Below are 17,223 nucleotides of genomic sequence, written 5' to 3'. Positions count from 1 at the left end.
TTTCATCATTTGTCAGACGTTAGAGAACATAACAACGGAGCACTAAATGAGCATGGGTAAAAGACGAAGTCAATAAGGCATCGTTTTCTGTAAAACCTGTTTTCAAAGATTATAGATTATTAAAAGTGCTTTTTAAACTGAAAAGATTGAGATTCATTAGGCTGAGAATTTGAGCACATTAGAACAAAATCATACTTTTTTCAATGTCAGACAATAATAATAACTGGTCATTTTAAAAGACAATTAGTCATGCTTTATAATGTTCCACAATAAAGTTACACACAATACACACAAGTGTTTCCCTTGCAGTTTCACAAGAAATGAATGAGTTCTAAACATGTCAAATTAAAAACTGTTAAGAGCTGTAAGAGTTAACTCTGCGCTTCATTATGGCGGACAGTGAGTCATAATTTCTCAGTCTTGCCTCCCACTCTTGTGGCATTTTGTGGTGTTCTTGTAGCCTACACAAACACAATTGACAGGAATGGCATATAGGTACAAGTATAGTCTCACATGCACAACAACATCCACCAAATGCTCCACTGCACGAAGAATGTGTGTTTCGATTCAGGCTCTTCGGTTTTCATAATTCATTCACGAGACTAATTTTCACAGCAAATTTACCAAACAGGCTTGCATCTATATATCCCACCTACAAACAGGAAACCACAGCAACTGAAAAACCTTATGATCGTCATTGTTGCCACTGCAGAGAGAAAGAGGACGCAAACATGCAAGAGACGGAGAGAACGATATAAAGAAGTAGTTAAAAAAAAGACTTGCCATTATTAAGATATGCTGTAAGGAGAAATAGAGTAACAGAGAGAGTGAAAAGAGAGTGAAAAATTTTCAAAAAAGACACAAATAAGATTACATTTCTAATTTAATATTTAGAAAAGTTACAAAACAAGATTAGCAAGCAAGTTTGCAAATTATGTCAAAAGAATGCACTAAAAACTGCCTTCATTTAAAAAATAAAATAATAATAATTACAGTACAAATGGCACGTTAAAACATGCCATGAACCAGGCCATCGCAACAAAAGTATGTAACAATATTATTTTAAAAAATATCATCAAACTAATTAGTATCTGAATCATGCCATGGTCGCATTAGTGTTTGTTTTCTGGTTCCGTCCTAAAAGACTCTGACAGCTCAAATGTAGTATGGAAGAAAACATTAAAACAAGAAGAAAGTGGAAAGTTTGTAAAGGCAGATCACAGACATCTGCTAGTTTTGATGAAAACAAATGCAACAGTAGTTTGAGAGTGAACGATTTGAAAAATCAATTCAGGTCCCCTCCAATTTACACTTGAAATGTAAAACGCGGCTCGATGAGTTTTAATTAAAGGTGAAGAAACATCCCCAACATATAACCTTGTGTGCCTCTGTCTCCTCCTGGGCAGAATGGTTGATGGCACACAGGACTTCCAAGTAAGATGTAAGATGTTGTTAGTTCATAATGTTCCCAAAATCAATATTGGCGTTAAAAAATATAAGCATAATAAATTACTATAAAACTCCATATTGTGGAGATTGTCCAATCAGTGATTACTTGTCTGACACTGCTCCAGGATTGGCTGCTGATGGCACTGGCTCCGTCTGCCAAAGCCAATCAGAATGTTGTTCCCCATGTTGAAAAGCATCCAAATTCTTGCATCATCTCAAATTAAAACACTTGACACTGACACTTTAGTGGACCTGCCTCTCTTAGGGACAACAATTGGTGCGTCATCTGGAAAACAAAGAGACATCAGTATATTAGATTTCTAAAGTGCCTGTAATGACCCTGAAAAATCAGCATGTGAATAAGAATTATAACAACAAATAAATTAAAAGAAAAAATGGACTTGAAAGTAAACAACCAATCAATATTTTAGGAGGGAAAAAAATTGAATATTTCAAGGTTGATGTCTCTGGACTGCATTTGTGCTGTCAATTATAGTTAACTAAAACTAAAACCATTTTTTTTTTAAAGTGAAATAAAATAAACATTTTCAAAAAGACATTTTTCATTTTTATTTAGTATAACTACTCATTTAGCTATACATTTTAATTTAGTATAATACTAGAAAAACAAACTAAAATCTAGACTCAAAGTCTAATAAAAATACAAAAAACACAATCAAATTAAATGAAACAATCAAAATTAAAATGGAAAATATAAATGTATAATAATTAATTTAAAATAGTAATAAAGATAATAGTATCTCAGTTATACTAAAATGTTAGTATTTTATGACATATTTGGACTTTTGTTTTCATGAGTATAAATACCACTGTGTTATACTCAGCTATACTTTATGTTAAAAAAATTATTTTTTTCCCCAGAGGAACTTGTGTACAGAGTTATGTCAGGACAGTCACACACAACCCTAAATACAAGGACTAGGATAAAGTAACTGATTAGAGAACATGAAAGTTGAAAGAAAATATTCAGTGGTTGAAAATTGCTAAAATAACTTTTACTGTGCATACAAATGCAAATCTGAACAAATGATAAAGTATAGAAAACGCTAGCGGGTTTTGTGCCGAATTCTGTGACCATAGTAGGTGCTGTATTGGGCTAATGCTAATCCTAACCTTATACCTTGACCAAGGCTACTTGTGCCGAAACGTTGGTAATAAATGTGCTTAAGAGAGTGTGTAGTTATTTTTTCTTTGCATCAAGTTTTTCCCTTTAAAGGACAAGTTCGGTATTTTACACTTAAAGCCCTGTTTACAGATCGTTTCTGATGAAATAGAACGGTTAAGATTAAATTCTGGTCAAATGCTGCTGTCCTGAGAATTTTAGGTTTCTTTCGCTTTCCCCCCCACCAGTAGACTGGGTGTATAGGTGCACTAGAACACTCCTTCCTAAAACACATTAAACTTTCGTTTACAAAGACGTGAAACTCACCGAGTGGTCAGGGGTGTTCACTGATATGCTCACACAAAAATCGCTGCAAAATATGCTTTCCAACAGGTTTTATCGTAGTTTTTGTCCAACTCCATTGACTTGTATTGAATGTGCTGTGTGAGGTACGGTATTACTCCGCCGCCGGAAACTGAAATGGGGTTCAGGGGTTGTTTTCTTCTTCTTCTTCGTTTTTTTTTTTATTTTTTACGGTGGATCGCAAACAATGAAATACCAGTGGTTTGCTTGCAAAGGTGCATTATCGCCACCAACTGGGCTGGAGTGTCTATTATTCAAGCGCTCAACGGAAGAATCTACGTGTGGGAGACGTTTGGAAAAATAGATCCACAGTTTTACAACGAATGCTAAAACACCTGTTGGAAAGCATCTTTTGCAGCGATTTTTGTATGAGCATATCAGTGAACACCCCTGACCACTCGGTGAGTTTCAGGTCTTTGTAAACGAAAGTTTAATGTGTTTTAGGAAGGAGTGTTCGAGTGCACCTATACACCCAGTCTACTGGTGGGGGGGGAAGCGAAAGAAACCTAAAATTCTCAGGACAGCAGCATTTGACCAGAATTTTATCTTAACCGTTCTATTTCATCAGAAACGATCTGTAAACAGGGCTTTAAGTGTAAAATACCGAACTTGTCCTTTAACTTGCACCTCATAAGGTGTGTGTTTGCTTTGCTGTTCTTATGAGAACCCTAACCCTACTGCCACTACATTATGTTTACGGTGACATGATTCACTATAAGACCGGCTCCAGGAGAGAGTGAGACAGACAAACAAACATATCATGTATCATATCATACAAGGTTTAAAATATTTAAATAGAAATAGCAGTAAAAAAAAAAAAATTGTATGATTCAGTATCTTAGTTGATATTACTCGTCAAGTTTCTTAGAGTCCCACCTCATCATTTAATATTTATAATCATTTATGATTATATACAAGTTTAAAATGTTTAAATAGACATATCAAATAACAGAAAATGTGTATGATGTACTATACCTTCATTCACTTCACAGACTCATTATTAGTGTAGTGAATTTTGGAAGCCATTATCCGTGCTTTTCAGACTAAGAAATTCGGCTTCAAGAACATCCTTAGTATTTAACCAGGAATGTTTTTTTGAAAATGGCTATTAATGATGTAATAATTGATAATTCATATACACAAAATAAATACATAATACATTTATAAATATATACACAATAAACCAAATAAATACATTTTATAACTAATTGGATTTGGACAAGAATATCCTGAAAATGGCAAATTCATTGGAAATAATCAGTAGCACCTCAATGCAGTTCTCAAGATCCAGGGGGCGGGGTTGGATCCACATCTAAGGGGTGGAGATTGGTAGGTTTAGGGATCAGGGGGTGGAGATGGGTAGGTTTAGGGATCAGGGGGTGGAGATGGGTAGGTTTAGGTATATGTAAGGTGGGATTTCGTGTTCTGCAGTGAGGACCATCTCGAAATAATAATGGCCTGTAATCTAAGAGAAGACTGTGACGTCATTAGTGATATCACTCACCAGAGGGGACGTAGTTCTCAGCCAGTTCTCTGTCTTTCTCAATGAAGAGGGCCGTGGCAAGGAAGAAAGCTCCGCCCCCCACAGCCACGAAGGAGCACAGCAGGAGTGACATCTGAAGTGAACGAAACTCCCACATGTATGAGTCCGACTCCTTTATCGAGTCTGACACCTTAATAGGGAAAAAAACAGACCACATGCAACCTCAAATGTCTTATTAAAAGAGTTTTTCTGTGCATTTGTGAGATTGACGTACCACTCCTATGAGGTAAGGGCTAACAGCGTCGCCCAGCAGGTGCGAGAGCACAATCTGAAACGCTTCTGCGGTGGAGCGACGTGTAGGGATCACAACATACTGAAAGAAAGAGAGAGAAATAAGGACATCGAGAAAGAGACCTCATGTTATTCCATTCATATTTCAAAGTAAATAATAGTTAGTCTATTAATGGGGCAATAAACGTTTACATCTTGATTTTTTTGTTGTTGTATTTTTAGCATTTTAATCATGTATTTATATTTTTTAAAAAAATAATAATATAATGAAATAATTTTAAGCCCTTCTGTGGTTCCACTACTTTGTAAGACTTTGAATATAGTGTGCCAGTGATATTAACTACTTTTATGGTGCCTTTCTTGTCATTTTTTTTTTAAAGTTTGAAGTCATTGAATGGCAATAACTGATTAACGTTTCTTCAAACAAGTCTAAAAAAACAACTAGTATACAAGTATGCAAAGACATGAGGGTGAGTGAATAATGAAATAAAACCATCTTTTCATTATTTTTCAGAATTGGTAGTGGATTAAATGGGAGGAAGGGAAACTCACCAGTAGGATATCTGCAACAATGGCCCAGTTCATAGACAGGAATGTCTCACCCAGGAAGATAAAGACCTGATGAGAAAATAAAATAGTCAACCACCATTATGATCAGCAATAAACTGCCCTAGATTGAAAAACAGCACTGAAGTCAATAAAAAACATTTCCTTGAATAAGAGCTTTCAGATAAAACCAGGTCAGAGGAGAGGTCAGAGGAGTGACTTACATAAGTGGCTGCAGTGCTAGCCTGGGCAAACATGATGGACAGATAGAGAAAGGGAGCAGAGAGGAGGAGTCCTGCAGCACAGACTAGGGGATCAGCTCGAGGGGTTCTCGTCCTCAGCATCTTGCTGGCTTGCACTCCACTCGCGACGCCCAGGATGCCTGACACAACTGTGATGGCGCCAAATATCAGACTACAGAGCAGAAGAGATTAGAAGAACATTACCAGTGCATGTTCTTAACAAAAGTATATTTACAATACAGCATGTGCAAACGCAGTACTCTAAATGGTAACATCATAACAGTACCATAATACTACAAAGACATTAAAAAACAAAAGTCGTTGCGAATGTCATGGGGTGTATCTTTAGAGAGAGATGTTTGTGTGTGTGAGGGTCTGGTACCTGTCAGAGTTGTCACAGGGGATTTTTAAACACGGCTGCTTCTCTCCTATGAAGACGCCTGCTCTGAATAAAAAGGCAGGGGCCCACAGGGCCAGTGATCCTGTCACAAAGGCCACCGCAGTGAAGCCAAATGTGGACAGAATAAAACTTGGACTGAGACAACCAAAAAAAAAAAAATGTAAAAAAAAAAAAAAAAACAAGAGGGAAAAGGGAAAAGGCATTTAGTTCAGCAAAGAAACAAGCAGTCACTGTGTAACTGAAATATATATTTTTTAAATGTTTCAGCGTTTTTTGTACGCACAGTGAAAGTCAATGAGGTCCAATGTTGTTTTGAGCCCCACTGACTTTCAAGCTACTGCCAATAACATGGGAACATTCTTAAAAACATGCATTTCTAACAACGGCAGTCACAGAGAGCAATGCAAAAGCTACAGCTTTATGATAAAAAATTACCCTGAAATCTGATAATAAAATTGCTTGTGGTTGCTCACGACTGATCATATCAGAGGCTGCAGTGTTATCAGCAGTAATTACTTAATAACTGAGGAAAAAACCCTCAGTCAGGACAAGCAGCATTATCAGATATTGAAAATTTCCCTGCGTGACATCCAAGGCAAAGGCCATGACTTATAAATGATGCTTTAAAGGCAACATGAGCTATCAGTGACTCACTTCCTGCCGAGTGCTTTCAAGTCCACGAGCCAGCTGGTTCTGTGCAGCGTGTGCTCCGGGCGGGCTTCGATAGCACCGCGCATCGGTTCCTTAACCACAAACAACAAGAGGATCACGGCCAACAGCCCCAGACCAGGGGTCACCTAAGAAAGAGAAACAAACAAATAAAAGGCAGAGACACAAAGAAAGTGAGAGTAAGTGGGAGAAAATTACAAAGAATTGTTATCATATTTTATCTCCAAGTGTGATTTTGTGGTGAAAGCAGCATGTATTATGTAATCCACCCATAGACAGATAAACAGTGAAAGGTTTGGTGCTGCAGACGTACCCGAAGAGCCCAGTGCCAATCCCCAGCCATTTGGTCCACTTTTGAGCCCACGATATAACCCAGACCACTGAGGAAAGAAAAGCCAGCAGATCTGAATGAGAATTGGGATGAAGTCTGGTCCACACTGCAGCTTATGCTGGCAGAGAACTGCACATTTAAACAGGAAGTGAAGATCTGATTGGCGCATCAAGTGACCAAACACAGATCTTTAAGATGATGTTTAGGCCTGTGTTAATGTGCAATTTGAGACTCTAATATTCAAAAGTTTGGGGTCAGTAAGATTGTTTTTATTCAGGAAAGACGTTAAATTGATCAAAAGTGTCAATAAAGACATTTATAATTTTACAAATATGTTTTTTTGAGCAGCAAATCAGCCTATTAGAATGATTTCTGAAGGATCATGTGACACTGAAGACTGGAGTAATGATGCTGAAAATTCAGCTTTGCCATCACAGGAATAAGTTACATTTCAAAATATATTAAAATAGAAAACAGTTATTTTAAGTTATTAAAATAATATAGGGTCATTTCGTGTCAAATCAACCAGAGGTTCCCAGCTGGGTAAAATGCAACAATTTGAACTTTGAGATCCCCATATCTATGAGACTGAACTATATAGGTCCTTGGAAATGAAGATTTCAAAAGGAAAGTTACAGGCATGCAGACTTTGGAAAAACAATATTTATGGCACTCAGAAAGTTATGTTCTTTGCAATTGCATTGATAAAAAAAAAAAAAAACACGAGATACATTTCTAGTTTAAACGTTATTTGTTTTTCAGATATTCCTCTTCAAAAGAAAAAAGTATCAGCTTATATGCAAAGTGGCCCACGTTTGGTTTTTGACCACTGAAAATGTTTACAATTTACCAATTTACTCATGGAGCCGCATTAAGATCTCCATATCACTAGGATAGAGCCATTGAGGTCCTTTAAAATCAAGATACCAAAAGGAAAGTTTGTTAAGAACCAGAATATTTAATACTTCTTGAGTTAAAGGCACGCAAACTTGAGGCAAAAGACACAAGAAGTGCTTTTTGCCAGTTTTTGAACCACCATCATTGGCATATAATGAAACCAAGATTGCGAAAATCAACAGACTTAACTGATAGACCTACCAATCTCTGTGTAAAAATAAAATAATGCTGCTGCCATCTTTCTAAAGTCATTTTACCTCTCTGTAAACTGGCTCCAAATCTACAAAATAGTGGATTACTCAGTAAATATACATCTGTGACAATTAATATTTGGGCTTTCATCATTATTTATGTTTGTCTTTCTTCAGAAATAAATATTAACAAAATAACAATTTTGAGCTGGGTGAAGTTTCCGAAATTTGGTTGATTTGACATGGAATGAACGTATAAGTAATAATACAAGTGATTATATTTCCCAACATTTCTGCTTATGAATAATTGTTGAATTTAATTGAAAACTTATTTAATATTTACACAAATAAAAAAAAACAAGCCTTTCAGTAGAAGCTGGAAATGTTTTATCGATATATTTAAAGTTGAAAATTTGAAAAATGAAGCGGAATTAGCGACAGGTTTTTCTTCCATTTTGTGATGTACATCCGAGGGAAACAGACTATTGGAAAAGAAAAGGAAATGTAGGAGGGACTTAGTTCAATCCACCAGTTGTTGATTGGATGGAGGAACATCTGAATTTGAGCTTGCAGTCGAGGGTAAGTAAGGGCCGGGGTTTAAGCAGAATAAACGATTGGAGAAGTCCGGCATACGTCACGAGAGAGAAGTCTGTCAGTCATTAAGTTGACATTTTGATTAAGAACCAAGAAAAAATTAAGATTAAGATAAAAATGACATGCATGGATGAATTATTTACAATAAGATCAATAACATGCATTTAGAAAATAGAATTTATTTCATGTCGACTTTAATTATCCTCACAACATTTAACAAATCCAGTGACTCATTTGCCCTTAGAAGTGCTCAACAGTAGCTGCCAGGAAACTTACAAATGCAGCTCCATTTCCTGGAGTGAATAAAACTGATAATGCAACTGTGTGTGACAGAGTGTGAGAATGTGCATAGAGCTAAAGTGTGAATAACCTAGATACCAGTATTTCGACTGGCAGTTCTGTGTGTGTGTGTGTGTGTGTGTGTGTGTGTGTGTGTGGTCCCACCTGCCCACTGGGATTGCAAAGTAGAACAAGGACAGCATGTTGGTCCTCTTCTCTTTGACGAACAGATCAGCGATGATGGTGGGAGCAATGGTGGAGTAACTGGCCTCTCCAACACCCACTAGCCCTCGAGTCAACAACAACGCCCAGAAATGCTGAGAGAGGATTTATCCTATTAGTTTACTCTACAAATCACACTTTAAAATATAAATACACTTCAGTATATGAGACACCGAATCAGAGACTGAAAGCTATTGCTTTGAAACAAAGTCATTGAGTAAAATGGTATTCAAATATAAGAGTGAGGTTTAACCCTTAGGCATCTGGATACCCTAAAACGTTTAGTGTAGGACTTACTTCTTTGCTAATGAAGGAGCTGGCAAGTGTCACCAGACACCAGAAGAAAATACCCACACTCATGATCAACTTCCTGTTGTACCGGTCACCCAGGTATCCAAACACAGGGGCCAAGAACATGTAGCTGCAGATGAAGACTGAGGGGCAATAAAGAATCAAACAAAGTGAATGAAAAATTGAATAATTAAATAAATAATAATAAAACCAATTTTACATGGTATGAATCTGCTCACCTGTCTGAAGTAGCCCTGATTTTCCATCACTAATGCCGAAGAAACGCTCAATGTCTGGAAGTACACCTGAAAGAGAGGAAGTTTATTGTTATCACTGCTTTATTACTGACCAATTCATACGCTGTTGCGCATTATATGTTTTTAAATCTTTCTAGAGTTATTTATAAAATCAAACATTGGGAACCAACAAGAAATCTCGTTTTGCTCTACTTTTGCTATTTTATTACTATCACTTAACCTTTAAAAGAGCAGTGTTGTTATTGTTAACTAAAACTATTAAAATCGTTTTCATTTATGGAAATAAAGCTAAAACAAAATAATCATGTAATAATGTGAATACAGTGATGAAGAAAGAGAGAAAAGTTGTAAAAAAAAAAAAAAAAAAAACAGAAAAAAAGTACACTATTGGCATTGAAATACATGTGTGCACGATTATTTTGATAAATAATATATATAAGCGTAAATGTTAAGGTTGGATTAATACAGTAATTAACAACTTTCTGCATATCAATAAATGAAAATTGGTTCCCCAAACCTTAACAACTTGTTTGCACGACTGCAAACATGAATATTAGACGATCAATTTAAACTTAAAATGAAAATTAGAAATGGTACCAAGGCAAATAACTTTAAATTTAAGTACTAAAATGACTAAAACTGAAATAAAAATAAATTAAAACTAAACAGAAATATTAACAAAATGCCACAATTATGTAACAAAATGACTAAAACTTAAAATATACAAATAAAATCCAATTCGAAATTTGTATAAATACGATAATAGTTTAATATGAATTTTCAGAATTAGTGATGTGATTTACAAGTGATTCAAAAAGAACAATCCAGACTAGGATAATCTTATACCATGAACATAAAGCACATTATCATGCCGTTTATAGGTGTTGATGATTTGTGCCTTTGTCTTGTGCATTTGATCTGGATGAAAAGGGAGCACTGATGCCGATGCGCTGAAATCTAATAGCACTGGTTACCTGCCACAGTGAATCTGTCCATATAGTTCAGCAGGTTGATGTAGCAGAGTACAATCACAGTCAATATAGCTCTCTTATCAGACACTCCACTGGCAGACTCCTCCTCCTCGGGCTGAGGGGAACCCACCCCGTTGTCAGCCGGCACCTCCTCCTCATTATAATCTGAGAAGAAGGGTGTGGTGTCCGCAACATCTGTCCGTGACATCACTGCTGCCGAAAAAATACATAAAGATGACATAAAGCGAAAGTGCCAGTACAAATCAAAGTCTTAGCAATAATACTGCATAAAAAAAAACTTCTTTAGAACATGGATGCTTTGGTCTACCACAATCACATCCTAACGGGAAGTAAAACCATTGACATTAGCCTACAGTGTTAACTGCTCAAGAGCAAAAAAAGACCAAAGTCTACTACTGATTACACAAAGATTATTGATCACACTATAATCTCAACCTCACATGAGAATGATGAAAATGCTTAAAATTTGCATGCAAAAAAAAAAAGTGAATGAAAAGTTGCTGTGACATTAAAAGAGCGTATTTGATTAGTGACCATATATGGTGCAGAATCTTTTTTTTTTTTTTTTTCACTGTCTGAAAATTTTTATTACCTACTTTTTTACATTTACAAAATTCCATAATGATTTATTTCAGGGTTTAAATGAAAATTTAAAACAAGTTTTTAAACGTGGACTTAAACTTTTGATCCCCACTGTTACCTTTGTGTGAGATAATTCGTTTAAAATATAGACAAGCAAGACGAGGATAAATACTGAAAGAGCTCTTTGTTTAAAGCCCCGAAGCCATTTTTTTTTTAGAATAGATTCCACTGGGACAGGAGTCATGATTTATATTCATAATCTAGTTTGTTAGGTGTGTAGTTTAGATGTATTAGGAAGAAGACACATGGAGAGGGAAGTAGGCACAAGCTCGTGATGCGAATTAATCTCACCACAATGTCATGTGAATACAATGATGAAAAAAAAAAACTGTATGAGTGCACGATTTTGATAAATAATATCTGTAAGTAAATGTTTAGGTTTGTTTAAAACAGTAAATAGATTAAAATCAGTGCCCAAAGCTAAATAACTTGTGTGGGATAACGTGTCAGAAGAATCTTTAGCAGATTGTCAGCTGAATTTAAGTAAAACTGAACCGGTTTTTGCTGATTGATGATATCTGATGCCCGGTGTTGACCAACACTACTCTATGTACAGACATGATGCTGATTAAGCAACATATTATTCCACTGACAGCAACAAAAACATACACACAAAGCGCGGTATTTCATGTGGTTAATTTTGGAAAAGGCACAGAAAACGGTCATGGTGGTTTATTCGTTTAAAAAAAACACAACATTGGAAAAGCAAAACATTCAATTACAAAAATAAGGAACAACCTTTCATTTAACATTGTTGACAGACACATGTAAATCACAAAACCTATATAAAAGAGCGATATAAACGGTCACCCATCTGATCTATCCGAGATGTTTACTGATCGGTATACAGTGTTGTTTACGTTACCTGGAAAATGCAAAGCGACGTCAGAGGTGTCCTTAAAGTTGTTCTTCTGGACGCTGTCGGGCTCCCTCTGGGTTGTCGTGACGTTTCGGGGTGTTTACCTTATCTCCTGTGTGGACATTTTTGAATTGCAGTGGAGAGTCTCGAAGCGAACTGTGTGCAGCTGACCGACTTACAGTTTAGTTTCTGATCTACAAGCTCAGTGCGACGCCATGTTGGAATGACGCAGTACTTCCGCTGCACAGTCATGTGAGCGCTCCCCCCTCCCCAACCAACAGCTGCTGTCACCCTCACTCTCTGCACTGGTTTGAAAAGATTAAAAATAAATACGATTTAAAACCGTAAGTGATAAGGATATTCTGATTTGGGCACGTAACTAGCTCTTTAATTAATTTTATGTATTTGTAATTCTGCGACTGTGAATTAATAATGATGGTACGGCATCTATAAATAATAAAAAAAAAAAAAACTTTTCTTCCGCTCTTTATGCAACAAAAGATGTAAACAAAATCACTAGTGAATCTGAGTATTTCGTTAGTCTCTACTTTTTGTGCTGATGAATGCTGGTGCTTTATCAGCACAAACTAATGTAAAGCAGCGATTAATTGTTTGAGCTGATCAATGACCCGAGATAACATGGGTTTACATAAGTGTGTGAAGCTAATATTTGCTGCATTTAATATAGGTTGTTGCTGGGTCAGAAAAGTCTCTGTAAAGTGACAAAATACCCAACATATCCCTGTTGTTAATTCCTAAATTTACTTATCAAATAATTGATATATTCCCAAACTCAGATGCGAATGTTGGCCTACTTACAGCTACTTTTGCATTTTATTTTTAATGGTAACATCTATAATTGATCAAATCGATAATTTCTTTAAAATTATTAATTCAATTTAATTATTTGACATAAATGAGATTTTTTTATCTAGATTTTAATAGTATGTTCTCATAAAAGTAAAATGTCCCTAAAAGCCAATTCTAGTGTCACAAGTACTGCATACAACAACAACAAAAACATCTTACAAATTTGTCATTTTATTATATTCCATTCAATCAATTTTTTTTAATTAAAAAATCTATTTTTAAATAAATCTGGTGTATATACACAGTGTAAAACGGATTTATATTGTTTTTGCATGTCCTCAAACGTAAGCTGTTCATGAAAACTAAAAAAAAAAAAACATTTGTCAGTGTTTTTTTCAGCGCAAGTGATAAAGGTCTAAACCAGGGGTAGGAAACGTCGGTCCTGGAGAGCCACTGTCCTGCAGAGTTTAGCTCCAACCCTAATCAAACACACCTGAACCAGCTAGTCAATGAGGCTTCAGGCAGGTGAGTTTTTTTCAGGGTCGGAGCTAAACTCTGCAGGACAGTGGCTCTCCAGGACTGACGTTGCCTACCCCTGGTTTGAACAAATGTCAGACATCCTTTACAAATCTTTTTCTTCCTCACTGCATACAGAACACGGTGTTGAGAAAGCACAGAACTCCCAACAACATCAATAGTGTCCGTCGTTCAGACCCAGACTTCAATGACGTCACCGTCCTCCATGTCCAGGTCAGCTGGAGTCTGATCATGTGTGACCCTTGACCCGTCAAAGAGAAATTTAGCCCTACATCTAGCACTGGCAGCCATACCAGAGACATATTGAGTCAGGATGGATCCTAGAGGAGCATTCTTTAAAAAAAAGAAGAAAAAAGAACAATTGAGCACTAAATGTCCTTCACAAAAACACAAGTTTTTTTAAGAAATCTTTCTTAACGTTGTAAATGTCTTTGCTGTTACTTTTGATAAAAAGGCACAAGAAGAACATCCAAAAAGGCATACAGTACAGACCTTTTGTAGGGAATACTCCTGCACAGACGCTTTCTCTTTGCCTTGCAGTCGCAAACTAATAAGATTACGCTTGTCACTCACTTCTTGTTTATTCTCTGTTACAACACAATCTGGAAGAGACAGATGGTACCAAAAAGGATTTGCATGAAGGTTTCAGGAAGTGTCATTTATAGGATGTTTCCAATTAAAAACATTCAAAAGGATCCAATCAAAAACAATGGAATAAATGCACTGTGATGCATGCTAATGAATTCAGCTCAAAATTCCCACAGTTTTCTATTACCTATAATGTCAGCTATGCCGAGTCCCAGCTCACTGACAGACGAGTGAATAGGGAGATCTATATCTTTCTTTAATAACAGAATTTGGCTGGTTGAGACATTGAGTTTGATGGCCAGCTGTTCCACAGCTTTACTCAAAGGAGCCGTCTGCAATCGAAACACACTTATTTAATGACAGTCCATTAATTTGCCAGCTTAAATAATAAGGTAAATGTATTCAAATACTTTTATTATACCAAACAAATGCGCCTAAAAAAATGCGTTTATTCCACTTACAGAGAGTATTGGGATTTTGTACAACTCTGTTCGGCAGCGGAATTTTAGCGAAATTTCTCGCGCAGAGTCCCTGCCCTCAGTATTCAGGGGACGTCTTTTCTGTTTGCTGTCAGAAGAAATGATGATGATGTCATCATCATCATCATAGTCATTCACAGGAGATGGAGAGTTTCTGTATTCAATGACAGGTTCTCGAGGCTCAGGGGACAGACACACAAGAGAGCCGATCGCATTCAGCTTCCTGTTGATTTCTCTGGAACAGGAGAAAGAGAACAAGAGAATGTCAAACCTGTTTACTCATCTCTGGCCTTACTAGCGGTTCATTTCATTACTTCTAATATTGTTGTTCATTCCTGTTTCCTCCTTGAAAGGTGATTATTGAATGTCATGACAGAATTAAAACACTCAATTTTTCATCACTGATGATGTCACTCACCGCATTTTTGGGTTTGCTCGTCTGCTCTGCTTCACTGGTGGACTACATGGTGGTGGGGGTGGAGAGGGGGAACGAATAACTTCTCTAAAGGTGAGGAAGATGATGATTAGATGAAAGGACACAGCTTTGAGTAGGCTAATCAATCAGCTGATTAACTGGCCTAGCTATAGGTGCGTTCACCCCATGTGGTAATTACTGTAATTACGAGATTCCAACTTGTAAGAAGCATTTACGTCCTCGTAGAACTCGTAATTATCCGCAGCATTCATTTAGGCGTTATATGTTGTATATACATTTATTTATTAGGCGTTTACCATAGAAAGGCATAATTCCAGCTCAGGGTAAAAAGTCCCGTGTTGTCATCTCGAAATAACGGTAATTACAACATGGCATATGATTCATTTGGATGTCAAGAAGCTATTTTTGAGGCAGCTGTCACAAAAACAAATAACATTTATACTGGGTGCATAATGACTAATTTTTTATATACCAAGTCAGTCTGTGTACTTACTGAGCTTCACTCTGTTCTGGCTCCTCCTCTGAGCCACTCAGATCAATGCTGATTGGCCGTTTCACTGCACGGGGTGGGGAAGGAGACCAAAGAGGGCCACCCTTTTCCTCATCTGGTATGGTAAATAAAAAAAGTGAGGATGCCATTGGATTAAATCCTACTAACAAAATGATACATATCTATAATAAAGAGTCTACAAGTAATGAGACACCTTCACTCACAGGAAGCAAGTATTACATAAAGGCAAGATATACACGACCATTCAAGAGTTTGGGGTTGGTAAGATTTTCTTTATGTTTTTGAAAGTAAGTTAGTCTCTTATGTTAATGATCACCGCATTTATTCGATCAAAAAATACAGTTAAACAGTAAAATTGTGAAATATTATTACAATTTAAAATAACTGTTTTCTATTTTAATATATTTTGAAATGTAATTTATTCCTGTGTTGGCAAAGCTTAATTTTCAGTATCATTACTCCAGTCTTCAGTGTCACATGATCCTTCAATGTCATTGCTGAAAACAGTTGAGCTGCTTGATTTGTAATTTTTTTTTAAAACAGTGATTGTTTTAAAAAAAAACTTTTTTTCAATGTTAAGTTCAAAAGCAAAAATTGAACATTAGTGTATAAAATGTGATTTACTCAGAGGTAACAGAGGTCCGAAAGTTTTGATACCTGTGAGACTGGTGTTTTTGAAGGTTATTGGCTTCAGATTTAAGGAGCTGTTGACCTAAAACACAATAATATAATGAATCTGAATCACCTTTGTTTGTACCTTGCAACACATCCATTCCAATGCATCTAGATTACAGTCATATTTTAAAACATGTGGTAAAGGTCATCAACTATATTTTTCAAGTCATCAATGACTTTGATACACCCACCTTGTTAGAGTAAACAGGCACGTTTGTGATGGACGAGGCGTCGATGATGCGTCGGCGTTTGGGAGGATGTTGTTTCGGAGGGTCTGAAACAGAAACACTCTTATCCCCGACACTGTCTGATATCTGGAATAGAGAGAACAAGACAGCATATTTACCATTTAATCTCATTTTGAGTTTCAATAGGAGTTATAACAGAAAAAAAATAGATTTAGGTAACTGTTAACTGTCTAATCGTATAACAAACTGGTTTGTTTTGCACTGACTTGTGTAACTTAACAGCTACAGTCGAAACTGTTCGGTAAACCGGATAAAACAATGTTTAAAGGACCTAAGCATTATTAATAACTCCAAATGAGGCTGATTTAAGTGAATTTATGGGTTTTGAATGTAAGCATAACCGTATGAAACCAGTGCTAAATAATGTTGTTGTAACTTCTCGGAGTACTGCAAACTTGAGGCTAAACCTTACACATTTACTTGAATAAAACCTTTAAAACTGGTTTACGTTTTCTATGTTGTTGTACATTAATCAATTTGACAACTGATTAGCCAGCGGTGCTATTGCACAACACGACAGGCAGTTACGGTATATAGATTAACGTTACATATTCAGATCGTTTTCTGACAAGAACTCTTCAAACGTCGTGTCCATGTAAAATGTACAGAGTAGCAATAACTCTTTAAACTTAATCCTGAATAAATGTTATACAAAAGATCTTACCATTTCAGCCATAGTCCGCTTCCGCGCGCTCATCACCATGCGCAGTCACACTAGGCTAGTCAGCGTGACGTCACAGAACGTAGCCTCGGTTACTAACTGCGCACTTTAACTCTCTCACCCATTTAAACGCTTGATTCTTTCATTCGTGCGGTGA

The 17,223-nt window shown here is 36.4% G+C and overlaps 2 protein-coding genes across 8 annotated transcripts; both read right to left on the bottom strand.

The window, feature by feature from the left end:
• Positions 1–234: 234 nt before the first annotated feature.
• Positions 235–12,428, bottom strand: spns1 (SPNS lysolipid transporter 1, lysophospholipid). Of its 4 annotated transcripts, none has more exons than XM_081382771.1 (14): positions 12,128–12,428; positions 10,603–10,812; positions 9,611–9,676; positions 9,378–9,514; positions 9,024–9,175; positions 6,880–6,946; positions 6,552–6,694; positions 5,880–6,032; positions 5,480–5,669; positions 5,262–5,327; positions 4,693–4,791; positions 4,440–4,608; positions 4,203–4,247; positions 235–1,735 (listed from the first exon to the last, which is right to left on the bottom strand). In XM_081382771.1, the coding sequence occupies exons 2-13, from the start codon at positions 10,805–10,807 to the stop codon at positions 4,216–4,218; spliced, it is 1,479 nt and encodes a 492-aa protein (XP_081238897.1). In that variant the 5' UTR covers positions 10,808–10,812; positions 12,128–12,428; the 3' UTR covers positions 235–1,735; positions 4,203–4,215. The 4 variants fall into 4 exon arrangements, with proteins under 4 accessions (XP_081238897.1, XP_081238898.1, XP_081238895.1 ...); XM_081382772.1 differs by having other exon boundaries at positions 10,603–10,809; positions 12,128–12,423; XM_081382769.1 differs by lacking the exon at positions 4,203–4,247.
• A 714-nt stretch (positions 12,429–13,142) lies between these two features.
• On the bottom strand, positions 13,143–17,166 carry nfatc2ip (nuclear factor of activated T cells 2 interacting protein). 4 transcript variants are annotated; one of them, XR_014030082.1, is made up of 10 exons: positions 17,070–17,163; positions 16,349–16,471; positions 16,140–16,194; positions 15,465–15,576; positions 14,954–15,037; positions 14,518–14,770; positions 14,244–14,388; positions 13,961–14,070; positions 13,525–13,801; positions 13,143–13,373 (listed from the first exon to the last, which is right to left on the bottom strand). XR_014030082.1 is itself a non-coding variant. In XM_081364030.1 (9 exons), the coding sequence occupies exons 1-9, from the start codon at positions 17,106–17,108 to the stop codon at positions 13,640–13,642; spliced, it is 1,083 nt and encodes a 360-aa protein (XP_081220156.1). In that variant the 5' UTR covers positions 17,109–17,166; the 3' UTR covers positions 13,143–13,639. The 4 variants fall into 4 exon arrangements, 1 of the variants encoding a protein (XP_081220156.1); XR_014030083.1 differs by having other exon boundaries at positions 13,143–13,384; positions 17,070–17,150; XR_014030084.1 differs by having other exon boundaries at positions 13,143–13,384; positions 13,538–13,801; positions 17,070–17,150.
• Positions 17,167–17,223: the final 57 nt, after the last annotated feature.

Source organism: Scardinius erythrophthalmus (genome assembly GCF_964197995.2).
Source record: "Scardinius erythrophthalmus genome assembly, chromosome: 1".
Lineage (NCBI taxonomy): Eukaryota > Metazoa > Chordata > Actinopteri > Cypriniformes > Leuciscidae > Scardinius > Scardinius erythrophthalmus.
Note: the sequence above shows the minus strand (reverse complement) of the source record. Positions and strands in the feature narration are given on the sequence as shown.

Excerpts from the sequence above, each read along its gene's own strand:
- spns1 (XM_081382769.1), bottom strand. The coding sequence starts at position 10,807 with ATGTCACGGACAGATGTTGCGGACACCACACCCTTCTTCTCAGATTAT. Across the intron at positions 9,176-9,377 it reads GCTCCTTCATTAGCAAAGAA|CATTTCTGGGCGTTGTTGTT; the intron begins GTAAGTCCTACA and ends ATCCTCTCTCAG. Across the intron at positions 6,033-6,551 it reads TTGAAAGCACTCGGCAGGAA|TCCAAGTTTTATTCTGTCCA; the intron begins GTGAGTCACTGA and ends TGGTTGTCTCAG.
- nfatc2ip (XM_081364030.1), bottom strand. The coding sequence starts at position 17,108 with ATGGTGATGAGCGCGCGGAAGCGGACTATGGCTGAAATG. Across the intron at positions 14,389-14,517 it reads ACAAAATCCCAATACTCTCT|ACGGCTCCTTTGAGTAAAGC; the intron begins GTAAGTGGAATA and ends TTTCGATTGCAG. Across the intron at positions 13,802-13,960 it reads AGGAGTATTCCCTACAAAAG|AATGCTCCTCTAGGATCCAT; the intron begins GTCTGTACTGTA and ends TTTTTTTTAAAG.